The following is a 21,472-nucleotide window of genomic DNA, read 5'->3' as shown; positions in this document are numbered from 1 at the left end:
GCTACGTTGTCCACTGTATTTGCTTCAGTGTACCAGTGGTTCTGACTGAGTCTTAATGTTTGTTTCCCCCGGCAGGAAATTTTAACGGAAACTCCAAAGATGACAACTTGAAACCAGACAATAAACCGGCCGCTAACACCAATGAACTGGGAGACAGCTGGCTGGTTCCTGACCCCCGGCCAGAGTGAGTCGCATCACAGAACACACACATACATTAGACGTTTGAGCCATGTTTTACACAACAAAAATCATCACTTTGTGCCATTTTCATATTTCCTCCTCGTCTTATTCAGCTGCACCAACGGGGGAGGGGCGGACGACTGTGACAAAAAGGTGGAGGAGGAGGCCAAGAAGCCCACCAGCTGCGGCATGATCACCGATCCCAATGGTACACACACATACACACACACACACATACACTAGCCTAATACCACTAAGAGAGTAATTATTGAGTAAATAAAATACATTAAAATTATTGCCATTCACCTCCCCTGCCTCTCTGTGTTGATCCTCAGGTATCTTTAAGCCGTGCCACTCGGTCGTGCCTCCCGAGCTGTACTTTGGAAACTGTGTGTACGACATGTGTGCCACCGGTGGTCAGACCGTGGCTCTGTGCCAGGCCATTGAGAGCTACGCCGACATGTGTGCTGCTGCCGGAAAACCCATTGCATGGAGAAACAACACCTTCTGTCGTACGCTCATTTATATCTTTGTTTTTTTTACCTGGCAATATAGTCTGAGTTTAGTTTTACTTTTTCTTGAATGTTTTAGTTTTTATTTAGTTTCAGTTCATTTTACTTTACTATAATAACCCTATTTGCAACTGTCCTTCTCTCCCTCCAGCTCTTAAGTGCCCCCCTGGCAGTCAGTACAACCCGTGCGGCCCCGCCTGCTCCCAGCCCAGCTGTCAGGACCCCGTGAGCCCCGGCGGCTCCTGCAACCAGCCCTGTGTGGAGGGATGCGTCTGCAACCCTGGCTTGGTCCTCAGCGGAGACAAATGCGTCCCGCTCAGCGAGTGCGGATGTACCGACCGAGATGGACACTACAGGCCGGTAAGCGTGCTCCGCTCAGGTGGAGGGTTTTGCAAGAAAATGTGTTTGAACATGCATTGAACTTATGTATGTGCACTACTTGTGTGTGTAGGTGGGAGATAGTTGGTTCACAGAGAAGGACTGCTCCGAGCGCTGCAAGTGTAACGGCAACAAAAACATCACCTGCGAGCCGTGGCAGTGCAGCCCGGCCCAGGAGTGTAAAGTTGTAGAAGGAGTGCTGGATTGCCATTCTACAGGTAAACTTAAAGGAGAAATCCGGATGATTTTTTCCTGAATCTTGATCGCTAGATGTATCCGAGTACTGTCTATAGGGAAAAAAAAAGAAAAAACAAATCGGTGCTAGCAAACTGGAGTTGCTGCAGCTATGGCCAGAGCTCCCAGTTAGCTAAAATGCCAGTTGTGGGGGCATACTCTTAACAGACACAAAATGCAATTAAAATGTCTGTGCAACATGTGTATATGTATATGTGTCCCCACTAGCTAATTTTTAACCTAGCACTTGATTATGAAGATCAGTTTCTAAAGTCCGAAATATTTTGATACAAACTGACTGTATTGATATATGCTATCTTTGAGTTAAATAATGCAACTGGGAATTCAGATTGGGAGAAAATGGGGGATTTACAACAAATTCCATGGACCAGTTCAATTTACTTACACCAAACGATTGAGACTGAGTTAATTCCGATATTGGAAAATAGTCTGCGACAGTGGAATTGAAAAGTCGTTTGGTGTACGTAAGTAAGTCAATTTTATTTATACAGTGAGTTCACAGACAAGGTCACAAAGTGCTTTACAATGTGCATAGACAATAAAAACATGGTAAAAATAGTCAATAGAATAAAATACAAATACAACAGAAACAATTATCAGTATTGTCAAGTCATATTTTTGTAGTTTTGTGTAAATATGTTTCATATTTCACCAAGCCTTATTTCCCTTCCTCAGGGAAAGGAGTGTGCCACGTGGCTGGAGATCCTCACTACTACACCTTTGATGGTGTGATGCACACGTACATGGGCACGTGCACTTACACTCTGGTGGAGGTACGGGCTGAGTTTGATGCTAAATTTGCTTTTAAAGTCAGTTGAACGGGTGAAGATCGCGTGCAAACAGCCTCTGTAGTAACCAACACGGTAACCTGCTGCAGATGTTTTATTCACTCAGCTCCTGGTGCTCTTCACCACTGTTTTAATAGTAAGGAAATAACGCTTTAAAAGTAAGTTTTCTCTAAGGGCTGTGTTGTAGTCAGAGACTTCATTTTTGTAAGAAACTGTAATATGTTAAATTTGAGAATGGAATTTGGTGTGGTGTTAACAATCCGCCCCTCCTCACCTGTATCTTAGGGTTTCCAGATCCCACTTTAACCCCTGGCAACATAAAAGCGTAACTGTTTCAAATGTTTGTTTTTTTCTGAATCCTCTAGGTGTGTAACACCACCAAGGTAACTCCCTTCAAGATCGTGGCTAAAAACGAGGAGCGCGGTCAGCCAGAGGCCTCCTATGTCCGCTCTGTCACAGTCTACCTTCCTCATGATACTGTGGTTGAGCTGCAGAAGAGCCGCAGAGTTCTGGTAAGGAACCTCTTTCTGTTTTTAGTATTATACTGGCTGCAGGAAACAGTAATGGGTGTAGTGAAATGCCCAGCGGCTGACTGTCTATGTTCTCTCTGTCTTGTCTTAGCTGAATGAGCGGCGGGTGCGAACCCCGGTTTCCGTTGACGTGGCCGGAGCCAAGGTGATAACCAGCGGATCCTACAGTCTGCTGGACACAAACTTTGGTCTGCAGGTCAAGTTTGACGGAGTCCATCACCTGGAGATTACTGTTCCTGGAGAATACTATAACAAGGTATGAACAAGGGCTGGGCAAAATATCAATATTATATCCATATCGTGATACAAGACTAAATATCGTCTTAGATTTTGGATATCGTATTATGGTAGGTGTTGTTTTTTCCTGGTTTTAAAGGCTGCATTACAGTAAAGTGATGTCATTTTCTGAACTTACCACACTGTTCAGCTGTTATTAGCCTTCAACCACCTTGTCCAGGGGTCGTCAAAGTTTTTTAAGCTAGGGACCCCTAAGATAAAAGAGAGACGGAGCAGGGAGCTCACATATATTGTATTCTTGGTGGCCTAAAGCCTTTATACATACCTTTTTAGTGCATGGAATACTAATTGTGTAAATATTTTCTTGTTGCACCAATTGTCAACCCTACAATATTGTCACAATATCGACATTAAGGTATTTGGTTAAGAATATCCGATTTTCTCCATATCGCCCAGCCCAAGTATGAAGATTTTAGGCCTGTCTTATTGTCCCTTCGCCAAAGACAAAGTGTTTCACCATTGATATCATTGTAATTGGAGTCTGAATTGGGATTATCCTGCAAGATGCAATCTTGTCGAGGCCTCTCAGTGTGTGAAGCACTGTAATAACCCAGCTCCATCTCCCTCATCTTCAGCTGTGCGGAATGTGTGGGAACTACAACCACAACTCCTCCGATGACAACCTGATGCCCAACAAGAAGCCAGCCAAGGATGTGATTGAACTGGGCAACAGCTGGAAATCAGACGGAGACAGTGATCCTGGGTCAGTGGGTTACAGTTATTACAGTTACCATTAATTTTGAAGAAGCGAAAAAGAACCGGGCCAAAGTTCTAAGATATGAAAACACACAAAAACAAATTCACAGCTATTTAAATGTACACCACCAGTTTCCCGAAGTACGAGGCTGTGTTGCCGCATTGACTACCGGTAGCTCTCTCTCTCTCTCTCTCATAGCTCCTGCAGCTCTTCGTTCACTAAACTGTCTGTACAGTTCTCAATGCTTCGGTTAACATGTGTGTGTGGGTACACATCCGTTATTAACCCCTAGGTTTGTTTTGCGCCGGAATTGTCCTTTAAGGCACCTTAGCATTAGTCTCGCATTGCCAGACCTATCTCCACAGCGCTGTGGAGAAAGGTCTGGCTACACCACAGATGCATTCTGGGATATGAGAAAAAAACTTGGGTTGTTTGCATTTGTTTAAACCGATCACAGTCGTCTTGGGCGCTAAGCTCCGGACGCAGCGACGGTGGCTCTGCTAAATAATCTCTGGAAGGAACTTGTTTTGGTGGAACATTTGCACGCTGATAAAAGAAAACGCCACAAACAATATTAAATGAAGTTAACTGTTGACACAATACAGTAACGTGAGCTATTTAAATTAGCTGCATACATGGTTAAACTTAATTTACTCTTACCAGTGTATTGCGTGTGTACTTTGTCCACAGCAATCCCACCAGTCAGTCCCAAAATATCCCAGTTAGAGAGGAAATACCCTAAACATATTCCTTGTAAATCTTTACAGTCATTCCCTGAAAGAACCAAGCAGGCCTGCCTTGTTGCACCATCCAAATTTTCTTCAAAACTCGCCATTTTCAGCGCGTAGCTCGCTAGCTCAAAGTTTGTTGTTATTTAGGGAAGTGAACAGATTTTGAGAATGGCAGCACACAGTCAGTGGAAGGGGAGGGACATCCAATTTCTTGCTTAATCCTGAAAAATCTTTACGTTGATCAAGACTACTCCGAATTGGCTTCACTTTTCAGCCCCGCAGGTTGCCGCTCGGGCCTGACTAAACCACTGATCCAAACACTCTCCCCTCTAGCTGTCAGCCAGACACCCGTCCAGACGTCCACCCCAACTGCACGGCAGAGGAGGAGAAGCGGTTCGAGGCTCAGTGTGCCGAGGTCATCCTCTCCGACCGCTTCAAGCCCTGCCACTCCTTCGTGCCCCCCGAGGCCTTCCTGGGTAACTGCGTCTACGACATGTGCGAGTACGACGGCATGCAGGCCACTCTCTGTGACAACGTGGAGGCCTACGCTCAGGCCTGTCAGAGTGCCGGAGTCACCATCAGCTGGAGGAACAACACATTCTGTCGTAAGTATGAGCTGCTGCCCCCTGGTGGGAGGTTTACGGTTAGAGATTGAAAAAACAAATGTATTCCTGTATCTATTAAGCTTTTTAAATAGCAGCAGATGAAATCCAGGACAGGCCTGGGTTGATATGAATGATAATGTCATTGTTGCGCTTGATGTTGATGCCAATAATGTATTTGTTCATCTTTTTTAGAGTTGTTATCACTGCACGGATTCTAGTTTGACTCTTTGCATACTTAATTGTCTCCCCTCCCTGCAGCCATGCCCTGCCCTCCCAAAAGCCACTACTCTGACTGCACCGCCCCCTGCCCCCCCACCTGCTCCGACCTCTTCCCCATCTTCTGCCACCTCCCCCCAACCACCTGTGTGGAGGGCTGCCAGTGTGACGCCGGCTTCGTCCTCAGCGACAACGTGTGCGTTCCTCTGGACAAATGTGGCTGTGTGGACTCAGATGGAGAGTACCATGATGTGAGTGAAGCGGCCGATGGGCCTAAAACGCCACGTGATCTCATTCGACGTCAGAAACACACGCAGGTTATAAGCATTAAAGGTAGTGATGGCGAGATGAAGCCGCGTGAAGCATTGGAGCTTTCCAGCAAAGTTGTATGCTCAAGGGTTCGTTTCTCGAGGCTTCATTTTCAATACCACCTGTTGGTCACAGAGTGTAAAACAGGCAGATACAGTATCTCACAAAAGTGAGGGAACAGCACATTTACACTGTTATACAAGCTGTACACTCACTACTTTACATTGTAGCAATGTGTCATTCATTCAGTGTTGTCCCATGAAAAGATATAATGAAATATTTACAAAAATGTGAGAAACTGTATATTACAGATGATCTAGTGATCTGTGATACACTTTATCAGAGACGTTTTTTGGCTGAATTTAGATCTTAGTAGAAACCCAGACAAAAGGTCTAGGTCTAGGGTCTTTATCTGTGGTTTACAGCCTGGGTTAAGAACCCACTGAGGAGTCTAAAGATACATTTGAAGGTTCACAAAATACTTACCGGAATCACTTGTTACTACATACATTTTCCAATAACTTTCTAGGCTTTTTTATTTATTTATTTATTTTTTAATGAAAGGAAAAATGATATCGTTACTAATTATTGAGAAAATACAAATTTCCTGGAAAGAAAAGCTTCATTTAAACCCAATAGTCATTCCTTATTATTGCATTGATTAATTAATAGATTTTTTTTCTGCACATACTGAAATTCACTTTTGAATTTCACTTTTGTTTACATGTTAAGCTGACCTGCTAAGTTAACCAAATTACAAATTACATAATTATTTCCGCAAAGCTTACTAGGCAGTTATTACAGTCAAATAAAATAAAGCCAAAAAAAAGAATAGTATGGTAAATAAAGATATTTATGACTTTTGTCTCATTTTTTTCTTTCTTGTATTGCACTTATATTGATTTAGAATTATTACACTATAGTATATATATACAGTGGGGGAAATAAGTATTTGACCCCTTGCTGATTTTGCAGGTTTGCCCACTTACAAAGAATGCAAAAATCTACAATTGTAATCATATGTACATTCTAACAGTGAAAGACAGAATTCCAAAGAAAATTCCAGAAAATCACATCATATAAATTTATTAAAATTGATAACCATCTGATGAGGAAAAACAAGTATTTGACCCCCTGGACAAACAGCAAGTATTCTGGCTCCTACAAGCCAGTTAGTCTTTCTTTAAGACAAAGCCCCAATCCGAACCAATTCTCTACATCAAATACACCTGCCTCACCTCGTTACCTGTATAAAAGACACCTGTCAACACCCAAACAACCAGCATCCAACATCACCACCATGGGCAAGACCAAAGCGCTTTCTACGGACATCAGGGACAAGATTGTTGATCTGCACAAGGCTGGGATGGGCTACAAGAGAATCGGAAAGCAACTTGGAGAGAAAAGATCAACTGTCGGTGCAGTTATAAGGAAATGGAAGAAGCACCACACCACCGCCAACCTCCCTCGGTCTGGGCCTCCACACAAGATCTTGCCTCGTGGGGTGTCCCTGATCATGCGAACGGTGAGGAATCATCCCAAAACCACAAGGGGGAACTGATGAATCAACTGAAGGCAGCTGGGACCACAGTTACAAAAAAACGGTTGGTAACACACTACGCCGTCATGGATTGAAATCCTGCAGCGCACGCAAGGTCCCCCTGCTCAAGAAGAAACATGTACAGGCCCGCATGAAGTTCGCCATTCACCGCCTGGACGACTCAGAAGAGGCCTGGAAGAAGGTGATGTGGTCAGATGAGACCAAAATAGAACTTGTTGGCCTCAACTCGTCGTGTTTGGAGGGCAAAGAACACCGAGTACAACCCAAAGAACACCATCCCCACCGTCAAGCATGGTGGTGGCAACATCATGCTTTGGGGGTGCTTTTCAGCCAAGGGGACGGGACAACTCCATCGTATTGAGGGGAGGATGGACGGGGCCATGTATCGTGGAATTCTGGACCGACATCTCCTTCTCTCAGTGAGAGAGCTGAAGATGGGTCGAGGATGGGTGTTTCAGCACGACAACAACCCTAAGCACACCGCCAGAGCAACAAAAGAGTGGCTGAAGAAGAAGCACATCAAGGTTCTGGAGTGGCCTAGCCAGTCTCCAGACCTGAATCCGATTGAAAATCTTTGGAGGGAGCTTAAAATTTGAGTTGCCAGGCGACAACCTCGGAACCTGAATGATTTGGAGGCTGTCTGCAGGGAGGAGTGGGCCAACATCCCTGCCGAAATGTGCACAAACCTTGTCACCAACTATAAAAACCGTTTGACATCTGTGCTGGCCAATAATGGCTTTTCTACAAAATATTAACATGCTGTTTGTCCAGGGGGTCAAATACTTGTTTTTCCTCATCAGATGGTTATCAATTTTAATAAATTCATATGATGTGATTTTCTGGAATTTTCTTTGGGATTCTGTCTTTCACTGTTAGAATGTACATATGATTAAAATTGTAGATTTTTGCATTCTTTGTAAGTGGGCAAACCTGCAAAATCAGCAAGGGGTCAAATACTTATTTCCCCCACTGTATATATACAATGTCGATAGTTGCATAGGCACTATGACTTAGGTCATGTCCTTAGGAAGGAAAGGAAAGATTGTTCCACATAGCAAAACATCATTTTTTGTGTGTGTGTGCACAGGTGGGAGACTCGTGGCTGACAAATAGATGTACCGACAGGTGTACCTGTAACCTCGGCGGCAAAATCACGTGTAAGGACCACAGCTGTAACTCCAACTCAGTGTGTGGCCTGGACAAGAATGGAGACCTGATCTGCAAACCCACCAGTGAGTGCCCCACTCTGATCGGCTTCCTCCAACATTCCAACATGTCGGATAATAGTTGTACAGTTTAGAGACTTTAAACCAGGGCTGTCAAACTCAATTTCACTCAGGGCCACACTGGAAAATGACAAAATCAATGAGAACCACATCAAGACATGTAGTCAATTTGGTCCACATAAAGCCCTAAAAATAAATTCAGCAAAAAAGTTCCATAGCCATAGAAGAATTTAGAAATCAAGCACAACAATGCATTTTTTTTCAAAGTAGGCTACCCGACTAACAATAACCTGTTTCACAGGCTGTGTGAGAATGTCTGTGTCTCAAATGCTGCGTTGAGTGTCGAGTAAAAAGAAAGGTTCCTGTCTTTTTAGTTTGGCGCACAACTAGGCGGGCAAAAATAGATTGTGAACCTAAATTGATATTGACGGATCAAAATTTGCGATGGGCCGGTTTCGGCCGGCGGGCCATGAGTTTGACACCTGTAGTTTAGAGACTTTAAACCTTAGTTTTGTTTAAGTTGGGGCTGGGTATCCTCAATGATTTTCGGATTCACAAGGTCCTGAATCGATTTTATTCCCTATTCAATTTCAATTAGGTTAGGAACAATTCGGTTACAATACCAATTTATGTTGGGTATGAAAGAGATTTTACAATTACTACAAAGGTTAATAACAAAGGTTCCGTCTAACCTGACGCATTCTTAAAAGTATTAATATTTAATTGACCCCAAAGCAGTTACATTAATGTACTTTTTTATTTAACATGAACACACAATAAAGTGCAGCTCTCCAGAGTAGTGAGTGACATTTCATTCAGATATCTGGATTTTTTCTATTTTTTTTTTAAACCCAGCCCGAGCCCTAGTTTAGGTCATGACCCATTTTGACCGTTTCATTTGTATATTTTTATACAGAGTTTGACAAGTGCAGCATCCAAGGGGATCCTCACCACCGAACATTTGATGGTTTCACCCATCACTTCCAAGGCGCCTACACCTACGTCCTGACTCAGAGCTACGACAAGGACAACTCCCTGACTCCGCTGGTGGTGAGGGGGAAGAACATCAGGCGCGGGGGGAACCAGAGGATCTCCCTCCTGGATCAGATGTACATCGACGTTTATGGTTTCAACGTTCGCTTCCTGCAGAAGAAGCAAGTCCTGGTCAGTGCTTTGTCTTCCTTTCGTTAAAGCATGTTTTGCTCATAGGAAAAAAAGTATAGTGGAACTGTTCCAATGAACCATTCGTACATATAGCTGTGAAAAGTAAGAGCGCCAAGATCCACGTAGAGAGGAGTACTACTTTGTACTTGTACTTTTTTAACCCAAACCACAATTATTTTTTTTTCCAATCTTAACCAGTCGTTTTGGTGTCTAAACCTAACTGCTGTCGCCCCATGACGGTCACCTTTTGTAGGCTAAACCTAACTCCAACGGCTGCTGAAATACAATATTATCAGGATACCTATGTCACAATAAGATATATATATATATATATATATATATATATATATATATATATATTGCGATTTAATCATACTGCGATATTATGCGGTATATTGCAATTACTTACCTTTTTCCAACTTCAAAATATCAAAAGATCAATTTCTCTGTTTGTACATCTCCCTTCCATTTTATTGCTGCAAAATGGGATTGCCAAGCAGACAAAATGACCAACGCTGTCATGAAAACCAGTCAATAATATTGTATGCACCTGACAAACTGAACTGAACTAAAAGCCACGGTGCCTCTGCAAAATAGTCTCGTGAAGGAACTTGTTTTGGTGGAACATGTGTACGTTCAAAAGTTGTTTTAGTCGTGCAACAGAAAACTCAGATTGGACAGGTAGTCTAGCTAGCTGTCTGGATTTACCCTGCAGAGATCTGAGGAGCAGTTAACCATAGTCCTCACAAATCCACCAGAGCAATCCCAGCAAATTAAACATCTTTGATATAGACTATGTTACCACTAACAGGGGCGGAGCCAGACAATACAAACATTCGGGGCTTAGCCCAAACCTAGGGGGGTCCGGGGGCATGCTCCCCCGGTGGAGATTTTTTTTCCCAATTACGTCAGTAAAATGCACTATTTTTCAGGCTGTTTGAGATAATAGAATGCATAAGGATGCAAAGGAATAGGAGTGTTTCATTAATATTATTATTAGTGTTTTTGTTGTTATTATTAATAATTGCTCAGATTTACACAACAAAAGATTTGACACATGGCACTGACAATTCAACCAAATACAAAATATTTATTCAATTTCCGCGTGGTGACTTATGATGTGGGGGGGTATGGGGGTCCTCCCCCAGAAAATTTTGAGCATTAAACTCTTCATTTCCTGCATTCTGGTGAATTTGTATGCACCTATTTATACGTTTTTCTGAATAAATTGATGCTGGAAATCTTTATGTAAAAGGTAAACATAGATTATAATCCAAATATAAAAACATAATGGAATATATGGAAGTAAGGCTCTCAGGCATTCTGTATTGTTTTCATCTATTTATTCTCCTGTAGATCAGCTTTTCTAATTATATCTGAGTCAGCACACATGTAGCCTAGAGGCATCATTTACTCTTCCCTTTTCTTTTGCATCTTTTGTTGAGGAAGTAACCTCCTTAAATGTGCATATGACAATTATTCACGTCAATGATAAATTAATTCATTTTAATTAATTAATAAACCCCTGGACTGTAATATTTCAGATTTGTTTGAGCAAGATTTCTGCTCATGTCCAAAACTTTGTGCACATATATCTGTGTTATTTGAGTTTTGGAGGAGTCGTGATATTTTGAGAAAAATAAAGTTATAATAGTCAATATATTTCAGAAAATAATCTACCTGCACCATAATCTACTGTGCATTACGTGATTGCTCTGCTGATACGGTAGATCTCAGACCTCCTGATAGACACAGAACCCCGTTTGGGTCTCTGGTCTCTGAATGAGCGAATATGACCACTAACTGTAATTCCATAGGACATCTTGCAAATTGTTGTGCATAAGTTTTCATATGATACCATACGAACCCGTTCATGAGAATGCGTTGAGTGAAATCCTATTGTATTCCCTCTAGGTGAATGGGGAGCGTGTGGCCCCCCCTCTAAATCCAGTTGCCGGTTTGACCATCACGATGAACTCCATGCAAGTCCAGCTCACCACTGACTTTGGACTCACGGTTCGCTTTGACGGCAACTACCGCGGAGGTGAGAGAAACGGCAACCTCAGCCCTCGTTAACGGACTTTAACTTGTTTGTAAATCCGTTCATTCATCCCGCTCCGTTGTGTTTGTGTACCAGAGATCATACTGCCCAGCACCTATAAGAACTCTGTCAGAGGGCTGTGCGGAAACTATGACGGCGTCACCAGAAACGAGTACATTAAGCCTGACGGAACGCTGGTCCGGGACCTGAACACGTTCGGAGAAAGCTGGAGGGTCAGTGAGCGGCAGGCGGGCGGACTGAGAACCTCCGACCTTCCTCACACAGTCCACAGGTAGGACCACCCCCAGGGGTGCTGCTTAAATGCGTAAATGCACTTTCTGTGGCAGTGGTTCACAAACTTTTTCACGTGACGGACACCTAAATTGACAAAAATTAGATTTCTCCCCACGGTTCCCCACCTGATTACAGAAAGTGTATGAAACCCTTCATTAAAATAGTCGTACCCTCTGTCATTGCGTTGGTTCTGGATAGAATTATAGTTATATTTAAACTTTTTGCTGGAGACCTCCTGGAACACCCTCAAGGACCCCTAGGGATCCCCAACTTTAATCATTTCTGTTTCTTCCTGCCATGTGTCTCCAGGCGCGAGGCGGAGACTGATCTGGATTCAGGATTTGAGACATCGGACTGCTCCCAGTCTCAGCTCAATAACTACCTCAGTGTGGCTAAGTGTGGAGCGCTGTCTCACTCCGAGGGGCCGTTTGCTGCCTGCCACAAAGCCCTGGAACCTCAAACCTACCAGGAGTGAGTTTTCGTGTGTGTGTGTGTCTGTGTGTCTATGTGCACGTGCGTGTGGGTGCTGTCCTCTGGAGAGAGTTACAGTGCAGTTTTAATGTGTGCATAACATTTTACTTTCACACCCTTCTTTTAAATTTAAATACGACATCATTGTGTGTGTATGTGTGAGAGAGTTGTCCACTGGAGAGAGTTACAGTACATTTTTTATGTGTGCATAACACTACTTTCACACCCATCTTTTAAATTTAAATATGACATTGTGTGTGTTTGTTTGTGTGTAAGCTGTACTCTAGAGAGAGTTACAGTGCAGTTTTAATGTGTGCATAACACTTTACTTTCACACCCTTCTTTAAAATTAAAATATGACATAATGCTCATGCTGTGTGTGTGTGTGTGTGTGTGTGTGTGTGTGTGTGTGTGTGTGTGTGTGTGTGTGTGTGTGTGTGTGTGTGTGTGTGTGTGTGTGTGTGTGTGTGTGTCTCAGTGACTGTGTGTTTGACCTGTGTGCTGAGGATGGCAGTGCAGTGCTGCTTTGTGCCAGTTATGAAGCGTACGCTGCAGCGTGTCAAGAGGCCGGAGTCAAACTGGAGCCCTGGAGGCAGCAGCTGGGCTGTGGTAAGATGCTGAACACACACACAGTCACACTGCATTCACATCACGTTGCTATAACAACAGCGGAGTGGTTCTCCGTGCAGGACGAGAACCTGGTTTTAGCACATTGAGCCAGATTCAAAAGCCTACTTAAGTAAAAGTACAAATGTTTGAGCATAAGAAGTTAAAGATATTTCAGATATATTATATCAGGGGATTCTAATTCTCGATGCATTAATGTGTTGATTACTTTAATGTTGCAGCTGATAAAGGGGGAGCTAATTTTTAAATACTGCTGAGTATTTCTTAATTTATTATTTCTTAATTATATTTTGTAATAATAATCTAAATCTGTAAAGTAACTGAAGTTATCAAATCAATATTTGCCTCCGAAATGTTGTGGAGTAGAAGTATAAAATAGCATAAAATGGAAATACTTAACTACAAGTAGCCCAAAATTGCACTTAAGTATAGTACTTGAGTAAATGTACTTACATGTTTTTGTTACAGTTCACCACTGCTTTTCATGTATTTGTCCTACTGTTCCGGACATCCATTAATTTCTGTTGGCCTACTGTATGACAATCAATCAGAAGACTGCTGCGTTGCAATGCAATTGAAGTGTAGATACATTTGAAACGTCTCATAACCATAACGTTACTTGGACAAAAATGAATGCAGCCACAACGCAAGCAAAGTCTGCTTATAGATTTTAAAATTGTGTGGAAATGAATGACACATTTCTTCAACGCAGTGCCATAATTTGTGGTTTGTTCTAGGGCTGCAACTAACGGTTATTTCCATTGTTGATTTATCTTTTGATTATTTTCTCGATTAATCGATTAGTTGTTTGGCCTCTAAAGTGTCAGAAAATTGTGAAAAATATGAATCCATGTTTCCCAAAGCTCAAGATGACGTCTTCAATTGTCTTGTTATTGTCCACAACTCAAAAATATTCAGTTTACTGTCACAGAGGAGAGAAGAAACTAGAACATATTCACATTTAACAAGTTGGAATCAGAGAAGATTTCCTTTTTTATTTTTTTCATAAAAGATGACAGATTAATTCATTATCAAAATAGTTGCGGATTAATGTAATTGCTGACAACTAATCGACTGATCTTTGCAGCTCTAGTTTGTTGTAATGTGTATGACATATACACAAAACTCCAACGAGCTTGTTAAAGTGAACTGTAAAAGTGCGAGTCAGTGCTCCATACGGGACTGGGTTGTGACTTGTGTCTCTCTCGCTCTCTCCCAGTCCTGTCCTGTGACGCCAACAGCACCTACTCCCCCTGCATGTCCCCTTGCCCCGCCTCCTGCGCCGACCTGGCAGCACCCTCCGAGTGTGACATCACTTCCTGCATGGAGGGCTGCCAGTGTGCCGCCGGCTTCGTCATGAGCGGGGGAAGCTGCGTGCCGTACACGCAGTGTGGCTGCACCTTCCTCAGCAGATACTACACTGTAAGTACAACAGATGTATCACAGATACTACACTGTAAGAGGCCTCCTGTAGTTACAGCAGTGACTGTGTGTGTCTCTGTGTGATGATGTCATCCTGTCCTCCGCCCTGCAGCTGAACGAGAAGTTTGTGACCGAGGACTGTTCCCAGGCCTGTGAATGCACCAGCCTGGGCGCCGTGTGCCAGCCCAAGACCTGCCAGAGCGGAGACGTCTGCACCGTCTACAACTTCAAACGGGACTGCTACAGAGGTGTGTGTGTGTGTGTGTGTGTGTGTGTGTGTGTGTGTGTGTGTGTGTGTGTGTGTGTGTGTGCAGATTTCAACAGAATGACAGTAAGTGAAGAAATGGCTAAAAACAAAAACGGAATAAATCCAAGGACCTAATGAGAGAGCAAAGGGAGCGAGTGGAGCAAAAGAAAGAACACAAAAGTTAAAAAAATGAGTGTTGCTCAGGGAGACGACAAAATAACGGAGATTGAAGAGGAAACCTTAGTGGCCAAAAGTAATCCCATCCTGCATCTATTTCTCACCGGTAGCTATCCCGCAACTTTATAAACAGTGTTGATATGAGACAGAGTTTGGAGTCGGAAATATTGAATATTTTTCATCCACGACCGACCTGTGGTCCAGCCGCACAATGGAGCCCTACATACATTATGTCTCATTGTGCACTATATTGTTGTGAATCTATTTTGATGCGTTTTCCCATAACTTTTGTAATTTTACATATGTTTAAAAATATCTAAATTAATATCTATATCGCAGTATCACTTTTTGTCAATATCGTGCAACCCTACTCTCAGTGTAGTCAGTACACATCCCCTACGTTTTGTGTCTCTGAGTCTTTTTGAGTGGCAGACATGTTGAAGTGAAAGCACAGGGCAAATGTGTGCTGCGGCATTCATTTAATTTGCCCTCAGGATCTGTGTGCAATTAGCACCAGATTTACCTGAGACACTATGTGCAGCTGGTCTTCAGAGGGAGGCTACTGTTCTGTGGCCGTGTTAGCTTGTCTCATACTGTATTAAGGCATGTAATCAGAGTTCAAAATGAGTAACTTTCAGCAAAGGGGAAAACGTGGTAAAGCTTGTTAATCACTCTGCTGCATTTATTTATTCTTTCAGCTCTATTTAGTTAAGTTTAGATGCTAACATGATGATTGTGAGAGAAACAAAACCATAATATCTTGTTTTGTGTTGCAGCGAGCCCTTGCCTCAGCTACCCCTGTCAGAACGGAGGAACATGCCAGGAGGCCAGCAACCGCACATACACCTGTCAGTGTGCAGAGGGCTTCGAGGGCTCCAACTGCGAGGTGGAGAAAACACCAAGCGGAGGACTGGGTACGGCCTGCTCAAACATCTGCTGCACTCCTCTACTGATGCCATTTACAAACTAATTCAGTTCAGTTTTATTCATAGTGTCAAATCACGACAGGACTTACCTCAGGACACTTTACATATTGAGTAGGTCTAGACCACACTCTATAATTTACAAAGACCCAACAATTCCCCACGAGCAAGCATTTGGTGCAACAGTGGCGAGGGAAAACGTTTTACAGACAGAAACCTCGGACAGACCCAGGCTCTTGGTGGGCTGTTGGGACACAGAGACAGATACTGATACAGATATACAGAAATACACAGACACAGATATACAGAGTCAAACTATTATTTATTAGGTTAGCGTTCATACAGGACACGGAAGTCATACGCCCACTGATTGAATTACCATTTCTATCAGTCACAAACCAATCACAGCCATTCTCACATCAAGGCCGGTCCATTTACAGTAAATATGACTCCCTCCTCACTGATCCCTGCTACACACATGCTGCCCCAGCTGGGCCAGCTGCTGCTGCTGCTGCTGGCAACGCTCGGCCTCCACCACCCCAGCCTCCACCTTCCTAGTTCAGAGTCCTAACATGACTCAAAGTTTAAAATGGTTTTCAATGTCTGACTCTTGTAATACAAGATAAGATTTACTTTTTTAATCCCAAACTGGGGAAATTCCCTTGTTACAGCAGCTCAAAAGAAAAAAATGTACACAATCAGAATAAGACAAATACAAATTAAATATACAAAAAAATATATAAGACATAGAAAAAAATAGAATAAAAGTTATAATAATAGCAGTAATATGCACACTATAAACACCCTTATTATAAACAGATAGGTAAAAAAAAAACTGTCTCAGCTTAGCATGCTGCTTGGCTGGTCCAGGGAGCATTATGAAGATAGAGAGCCATCAGCACCAAGCATAACTGTTGCATCCATTTGTTGCAATAAATGGTCAAGTCTATGACGAGTGCTCCTGACTGAACTGTAAGGGATAGCTGTGATTGAAGGCAAAAGACTCATTCCTTACCTGCACATCAGCACACTGTAGAAGACTTTATTTTCCTATTCCTAAGATTGTGGGCTTCCTTTAAGAGTCAAAGTTCTTTTATTGAATTGTTGTTTGTTACAGAAACCAAGTGGATCATCCTGATCGCGGTCCTGGCCGCTGTCGCCGTCATCGCCATCGTGACCGCCATCGCGTGCGCTTGCAGACAGAGATCCAAGTGAGTCTCGGCCGATTCTGGGCTGTGCAAATATCAAAGCATTCGGATGTGCATTAGATTGTGTCACGACTGCTGACTGACGCAGGCAGGACGTCCTGACCCAGCCACTGTCCTCGAGTCTACTCGACACAGAGAAAGGAAAGAAAACTCCCACAAATTCATGCAATTTTCATTGCAGGTCACAAGTTTATGTAATTCACAAGCAGCAGTCGTCTCACAGTGGGTGAGAGAAAATTACAGTGTCATCACCTTTTTGGGGGAATTTTCTGGGAGCAAACTGAATTTCTGTATCAGCACTGGGAAAGGGAAGGGTGTGATTCACTGCCTGCATTCCTCACTTCTCCTCCTCGCTCACTCACTCTACGTACCTCCTCTGCACTCACTCAACTCCTACCTGCAGGCAAACACAGGTGTGTTATTTATCACTTTTTCTAACCATGGTTCTTTCTGTCCGCAGGAAAAACAAGCACAAGAAGGAGATCAGCCTGACGGCAACAAGTAAGAATTGTCCTTATTGGGAAAAAACGATTAAGTTGACTAATGCCGACGTTACACCAAACGACTTTTCAAGCGATTCTGCTGCAGACTAATTCCCAATATCTGGATGAAATCCTGAGAGTCTTGCTAGAGTCGGGCCGCTCCCGTCCTCTCCATCATTTGGTGTGAGGTCATAAAACTTTTTTTCCCGTCTTGACGCTCTGACAAAATCAAACGTGTTTGATATTATTGTAAGAGCATTTAATATACAGGCCAAACAAATGTTCTGTATTTGAACTGTAGCTACACATATAATTTCAGTTTTTAATTACGGTGCAAAGTCCCGACAATGAGCTGCCAGAACTTCTTCTGTTATTTTTGCCGACTCATTTGTTAGTGTGTTTCCAGAAGAATTCCCTTGAAAGTCAACTATATTCTCCATTTGTGTTGAATGCCTGTAGACCGATTCTTCCTGATGATTATTAGCCCAGCTCTAATATCTGTTCCTTTTTTTTCTCTCTCTTTTAGGTGTCCCATATAAAAACATAGATGACCAAAGGAATGAAAAAGTGACTCCTATGTGATGACAAAGTGTGTAACCTGAATGTAACAAACGCCTGCTGTATGAGGCCAACATTAACAATATGTTCTGAAGCATATTCAGCCGGCCTCCAAAGAATAACTCTGTCAGAAATGAAGGAAGTCTTGTGAGAGTTGTGAATATTATAGATATTGTTCATATGCCCATGTTTTGCTACTTGTGCTTTTGAAGATGTCATTTTAATGTGCGTTTCATTAACAGAGAAGTGGAAATCTCTCTGTGTGCCTTTTTAAGTGTATTTTTGGAATGAAATGCGTGCAAAAAAAAAAGTGTCTTTGTTAAAATGTTAAAAAGTGTTTTTAATTCTTACAGATTACAGAGATTTTGACCATTCCCATGCACCTATATGCTCAAGACAAGACAATCTATTTATTTAGTTTAGATTAATCCCATACTTTTTCATCTCTAATTTGCATCCATCAAATATTTTGTATCACAGAGCCCCAAAATGTTCCAGAACATTTCCATCTCGCCTTTCATCCAATACTCTGAAGTGCAGTAAAAAATAAAAGCTCATTCAACCATTGCTCTTGTGTAGTTCATTCCCATAGAAAACCTGAAACTACATCCTGGATGTTTAGAAGTTTAGTATGTACTGTGAGACATTAAAGTGGCTGTGTGTAACTTTCAGTTTGGGTTGATTCTAGCGGCCCCTTTGGACAAAAGCGGCAGTGTTTTTTACCACACCTGCTGTTATCAAGATCTAGGAATTATTGTTATGGAGAGTTCATATAGTCGCGATAAATGTTTTGCTAAAACAGAAAATCATTCATTTACAATAAGAGATTACGTTACAGATGCATCGTTGCACGGTAACTTATTCTACTTTGGATGTATCGTGAGCTAAACCGTGTATCACTGTCACAAAGCATTAAGAGATTGTCGTAGTAACCAACAGTAGGCCAACACAAACGCAGACTAAACGGAATAAAACGTCAGGGTTAAATGGAAGGGGGACGTCATTTAATGTTGGCTACTGGCGTATAACCACATCGCACAATCTAAGGTTATTTTGTGAATGAAATAGACATATAACATACCTGAGGGCCAATTTGGGGTCGGTTTTTTAATCATTTATAATCCCGTAATTGCCTCCATCTGTTGAAAGCCCAAACTAGTGTGACTCGGATTTCGCCCGTCGTCTTTCCCTTTTAGCTTTTAGTTGTTCTTCGTTTAATTTCCTTTCTTTCCTGTAATGGCCGTGCCCCAGTATCAGCCATAACTACAGCAGATAACTTCTAAAATAACATTAAATACAATTAGGCCTATATAAGGACATCTCATGTTTTTTTTTTACATGGCTCAAAAGGCTGGATACGCTAACACAGGCTTTCCGGTGTAACAAAGAAATCTGTGACCCGTCACAATGTATGACTGTAGCACCGTCTACCTGCGGGGAAAATCAGACCCGGGCAGAGGCTTTACTAAAAACTATATAAAAAATAGCGTTCTTTTCACTGTTAGTCTCGTTCGCTGTTGACAGGTCATTTAAGACCATCGTATGAAAAATGACAAAGCTTCAGAAACATTTAAAAGTTACATATAGTCACTTTAAGGTAGATCGGTGTATCTCTTCTATTTGTGAGATTGATTGTGTATCTTTTTAAAGGTCCCATGGCATGAACATTTCACTTTGAGTTTTTTTAACATTAATATGAGTTCCTCCAGCCTGCCTATGGTCCCCCAGTGGCTAGAAATGGTGATAGGTGTAAACCGAGCCCTGGGTATCCTGCTCTGCCTTTGAGAAAATGAAAGCTCAGATGGGCCAATCTGGAATCTTCTCCTTATGATGTCATAAGGGGAAAGGTTACCTCCCCTTTCTCTGCTTTGCCCGCCCAGAGAATTTGGCCCATAGTACAGCAGATTAGTAAAAAAATTGTTCACTTTGGTATACAAGCATGAAATTTGGCAAAGATACTCTCTAAGGGCCACTATTTTGGAAAAAGGCGTTGGCCACTCAAAAATTCAATATGGCGGCCATTTTTAAAGATGGCCACCGTTCCTGTCGAATATTAATTATTTCAATTGTTCATATGGTGATGCAATTATAAAATTAGGCAGAAATACTCTTCAAGGAACACTCTTTTGGAAAAAGGTATGTGCCACTCAAAAATTCAGGATGGCGACCATTTTCAAGATGGCCACCATTTCTGTCAAAAATGTATGAAAGGATTCAAGAGAAATGGCGGCCATCTTCCAAAAAAACATTCTTAAGAGAGTATTTTCACAAAATGTTATGCCTACATCACTGTTTGAACGATTGACATAATGAGCATTTGACAGAAATAGCGGCCATCTTGAAAAAATGGCCGCCATGTTGAATTTTTGGGTGGCCAATGCCTTTTTCCCAAAAAGTGACCCTTAAGGAGTATCTGTGCCAAATTTCATGCTTATACCAATTTGAACGATTCTCTTGAAATATGCCATTAATCTGCTGTACTACCGCCCATGAAAGAGAAGACATAATGGCTTTCAAACGAGCAAAGTAGCAGTTGGTCAAGGCCACACCCCCACCCTCTACATTGCCTGGGGGGGTGAGGGGGGGGGGGGGTAATTGGGCTCAAGCCCCGAATGTTTTGTCAAAAGCCCCGAATCTTTTAGGTTTTTTAAAATAACTTCAACTTTGTTTCATTTCCTCTCTCAGTCTTTGTGACTGGAGTGGAAAAAAATGAAACAACAGCTCTATTACTGGGCGGACGGTAATGCTTCGCGCATCACTCAGCTTGTTTGCCAACTGCCAATAAAAACTAACGAAGAAGAATATACATCTTCTTCGTCGTTAACTTGTCATCAGGGGCTGGCGGGCTGTTGTCATGTATGTTGTATGTTTCATCGGTGTCGCGAGTTTACTGCCTAACCGGCTTAAGTTATGGATATAACAAAGTTTTTTATAGTACGGAACAGGAACACTAGTAACCATAGTAACAGACCTCACCGGCCGGAGAGTGATTCAGAAGCAGCGTCAGACGAACCGCGGACAAGTGGTGCAGGTTTGTGAATCCGCTGTTGTAACACTTGAGTTAAGTGACTGCAGGCTCTCAAGTGTCACGAATTGAGCGTGACAGTCACTCATTTCGGTCTATTGTCACGCACTCCCGCCACACATTGTATTTCTCACGTGGAAAAACTATTTATAATAAATTGAATATGCCGCAGCGCCCAAAATGTCTCTAGCGCGCCGCTCTCACTATGTAACCGGCAGGAATCAAGCGCGTCTCCCCTGGAGTTGTTAGTCGAGCCTGCCACTTTTCAGCCAATCAAAAAAAAGAAAGGGGCTACACAATAGCTGATAAGATTTAACGCAGCAACCAATGAAAAAAAGCAAAGAGCAGCGTACAGACACTTCCCTAAATATTCGCTCATTCAGAGAACAGAGACCCAAACGGGGTTCTGTGTCTATCAGGAGGTCTGAGATCTACCGTATCAGCAGAGCAATCACGTAATGCACAGTAGATTATGGTGCAGGTAGATTATTTTCTGAAATATATTGACTATTATAACTTTATTTTTCTCAAAATATCACGACTCCTCC

At 42.4% G+C, this 21,472-nt stretch overlaps 1 protein-coding gene across 1 annotated transcript in view; it reads left to right on the top strand.

Annotated features, from left to right (window-relative positions):
• Positions 1-18,450, top strand: part of zanl (zonadhesin, like) — an 82,300-nt gene extending 63,850 nt beyond the window's left edge. The window contains exons 79-102 of the mRNA XM_028563719.1: positions 76-184; positions 294-388; positions 516-692; positions 844-1,052; positions 1,144-1,288; positions 2,001-2,098; positions 2,479-2,625; positions 2,735-2,899; positions 3,516-3,643; positions 4,702-4,973; positions 5,232-5,440; positions 8,147-8,291; positions 9,202-9,449; positions 11,364-11,493; positions 11,587-11,782; positions 12,094-12,255; positions 12,734-12,864; positions 14,102-14,304; positions 14,417-14,552; positions 15,505-15,642; positions 16,769-16,862; positions 17,041-17,085; positions 17,320-17,360; positions 17,868-18,450. Of these exons, the coding sequence (XP_028419520.1) occupies positions 76-184; positions 294-388; positions 516-692; positions 844-1,052; positions 1,144-1,288; positions 2,001-2,098; positions 2,479-2,625; positions 2,735-2,899; positions 3,516-3,643; positions 4,702-4,973; positions 5,232-5,440; positions 8,147-8,291; positions 9,202-9,449; positions 11,364-11,493; positions 11,587-11,782; positions 12,094-12,255; positions 12,734-12,864; positions 14,102-14,304; positions 14,417-14,552; positions 15,505-15,642; positions 16,769-16,862; positions 17,041-17,085; positions 17,320-17,360; positions 17,868-17,923 (3,479 nt within the window). The 3' untranslated portion in view covers positions 17,924-18,450. The remainder of the gene's footprint in view (positions 1-75; positions 185-293; positions 389-515; positions 693-843; positions 1,053-1,143; positions 1,289-2,000; positions 2,099-2,478; positions 2,626-2,734; positions 2,900-3,515; positions 3,644-4,701; positions 4,974-5,231; positions 5,441-8,146; positions 8,292-9,201; positions 9,450-11,363; positions 11,494-11,586; positions 11,783-12,093; positions 12,256-12,733; positions 12,865-14,101; positions 14,305-14,416; positions 14,553-15,504; positions 15,643-16,768; positions 16,863-17,040; positions 17,086-17,319; positions 17,361-17,867) is intronic.
• The last annotated feature ends 3,022 nt before the right edge of the window (positions 18,451-21,472 follow it).

This window comes from Perca flavescens, chromosome 19, assembly GCF_004354835.1.
Source record: "Perca flavescens isolate YP-PL-M2 chromosome 19, PFLA_1.0, whole genome shotgun sequence".
Lineage (NCBI taxonomy): Eukaryota > Metazoa > Chordata > Actinopteri > Perciformes > Percidae > Perca > Perca flavescens.
The sequence above is the reverse complement of the archived record's forward strand: the minus strand, read 5'-3'. Positions and strand labels throughout refer to the sequence as shown.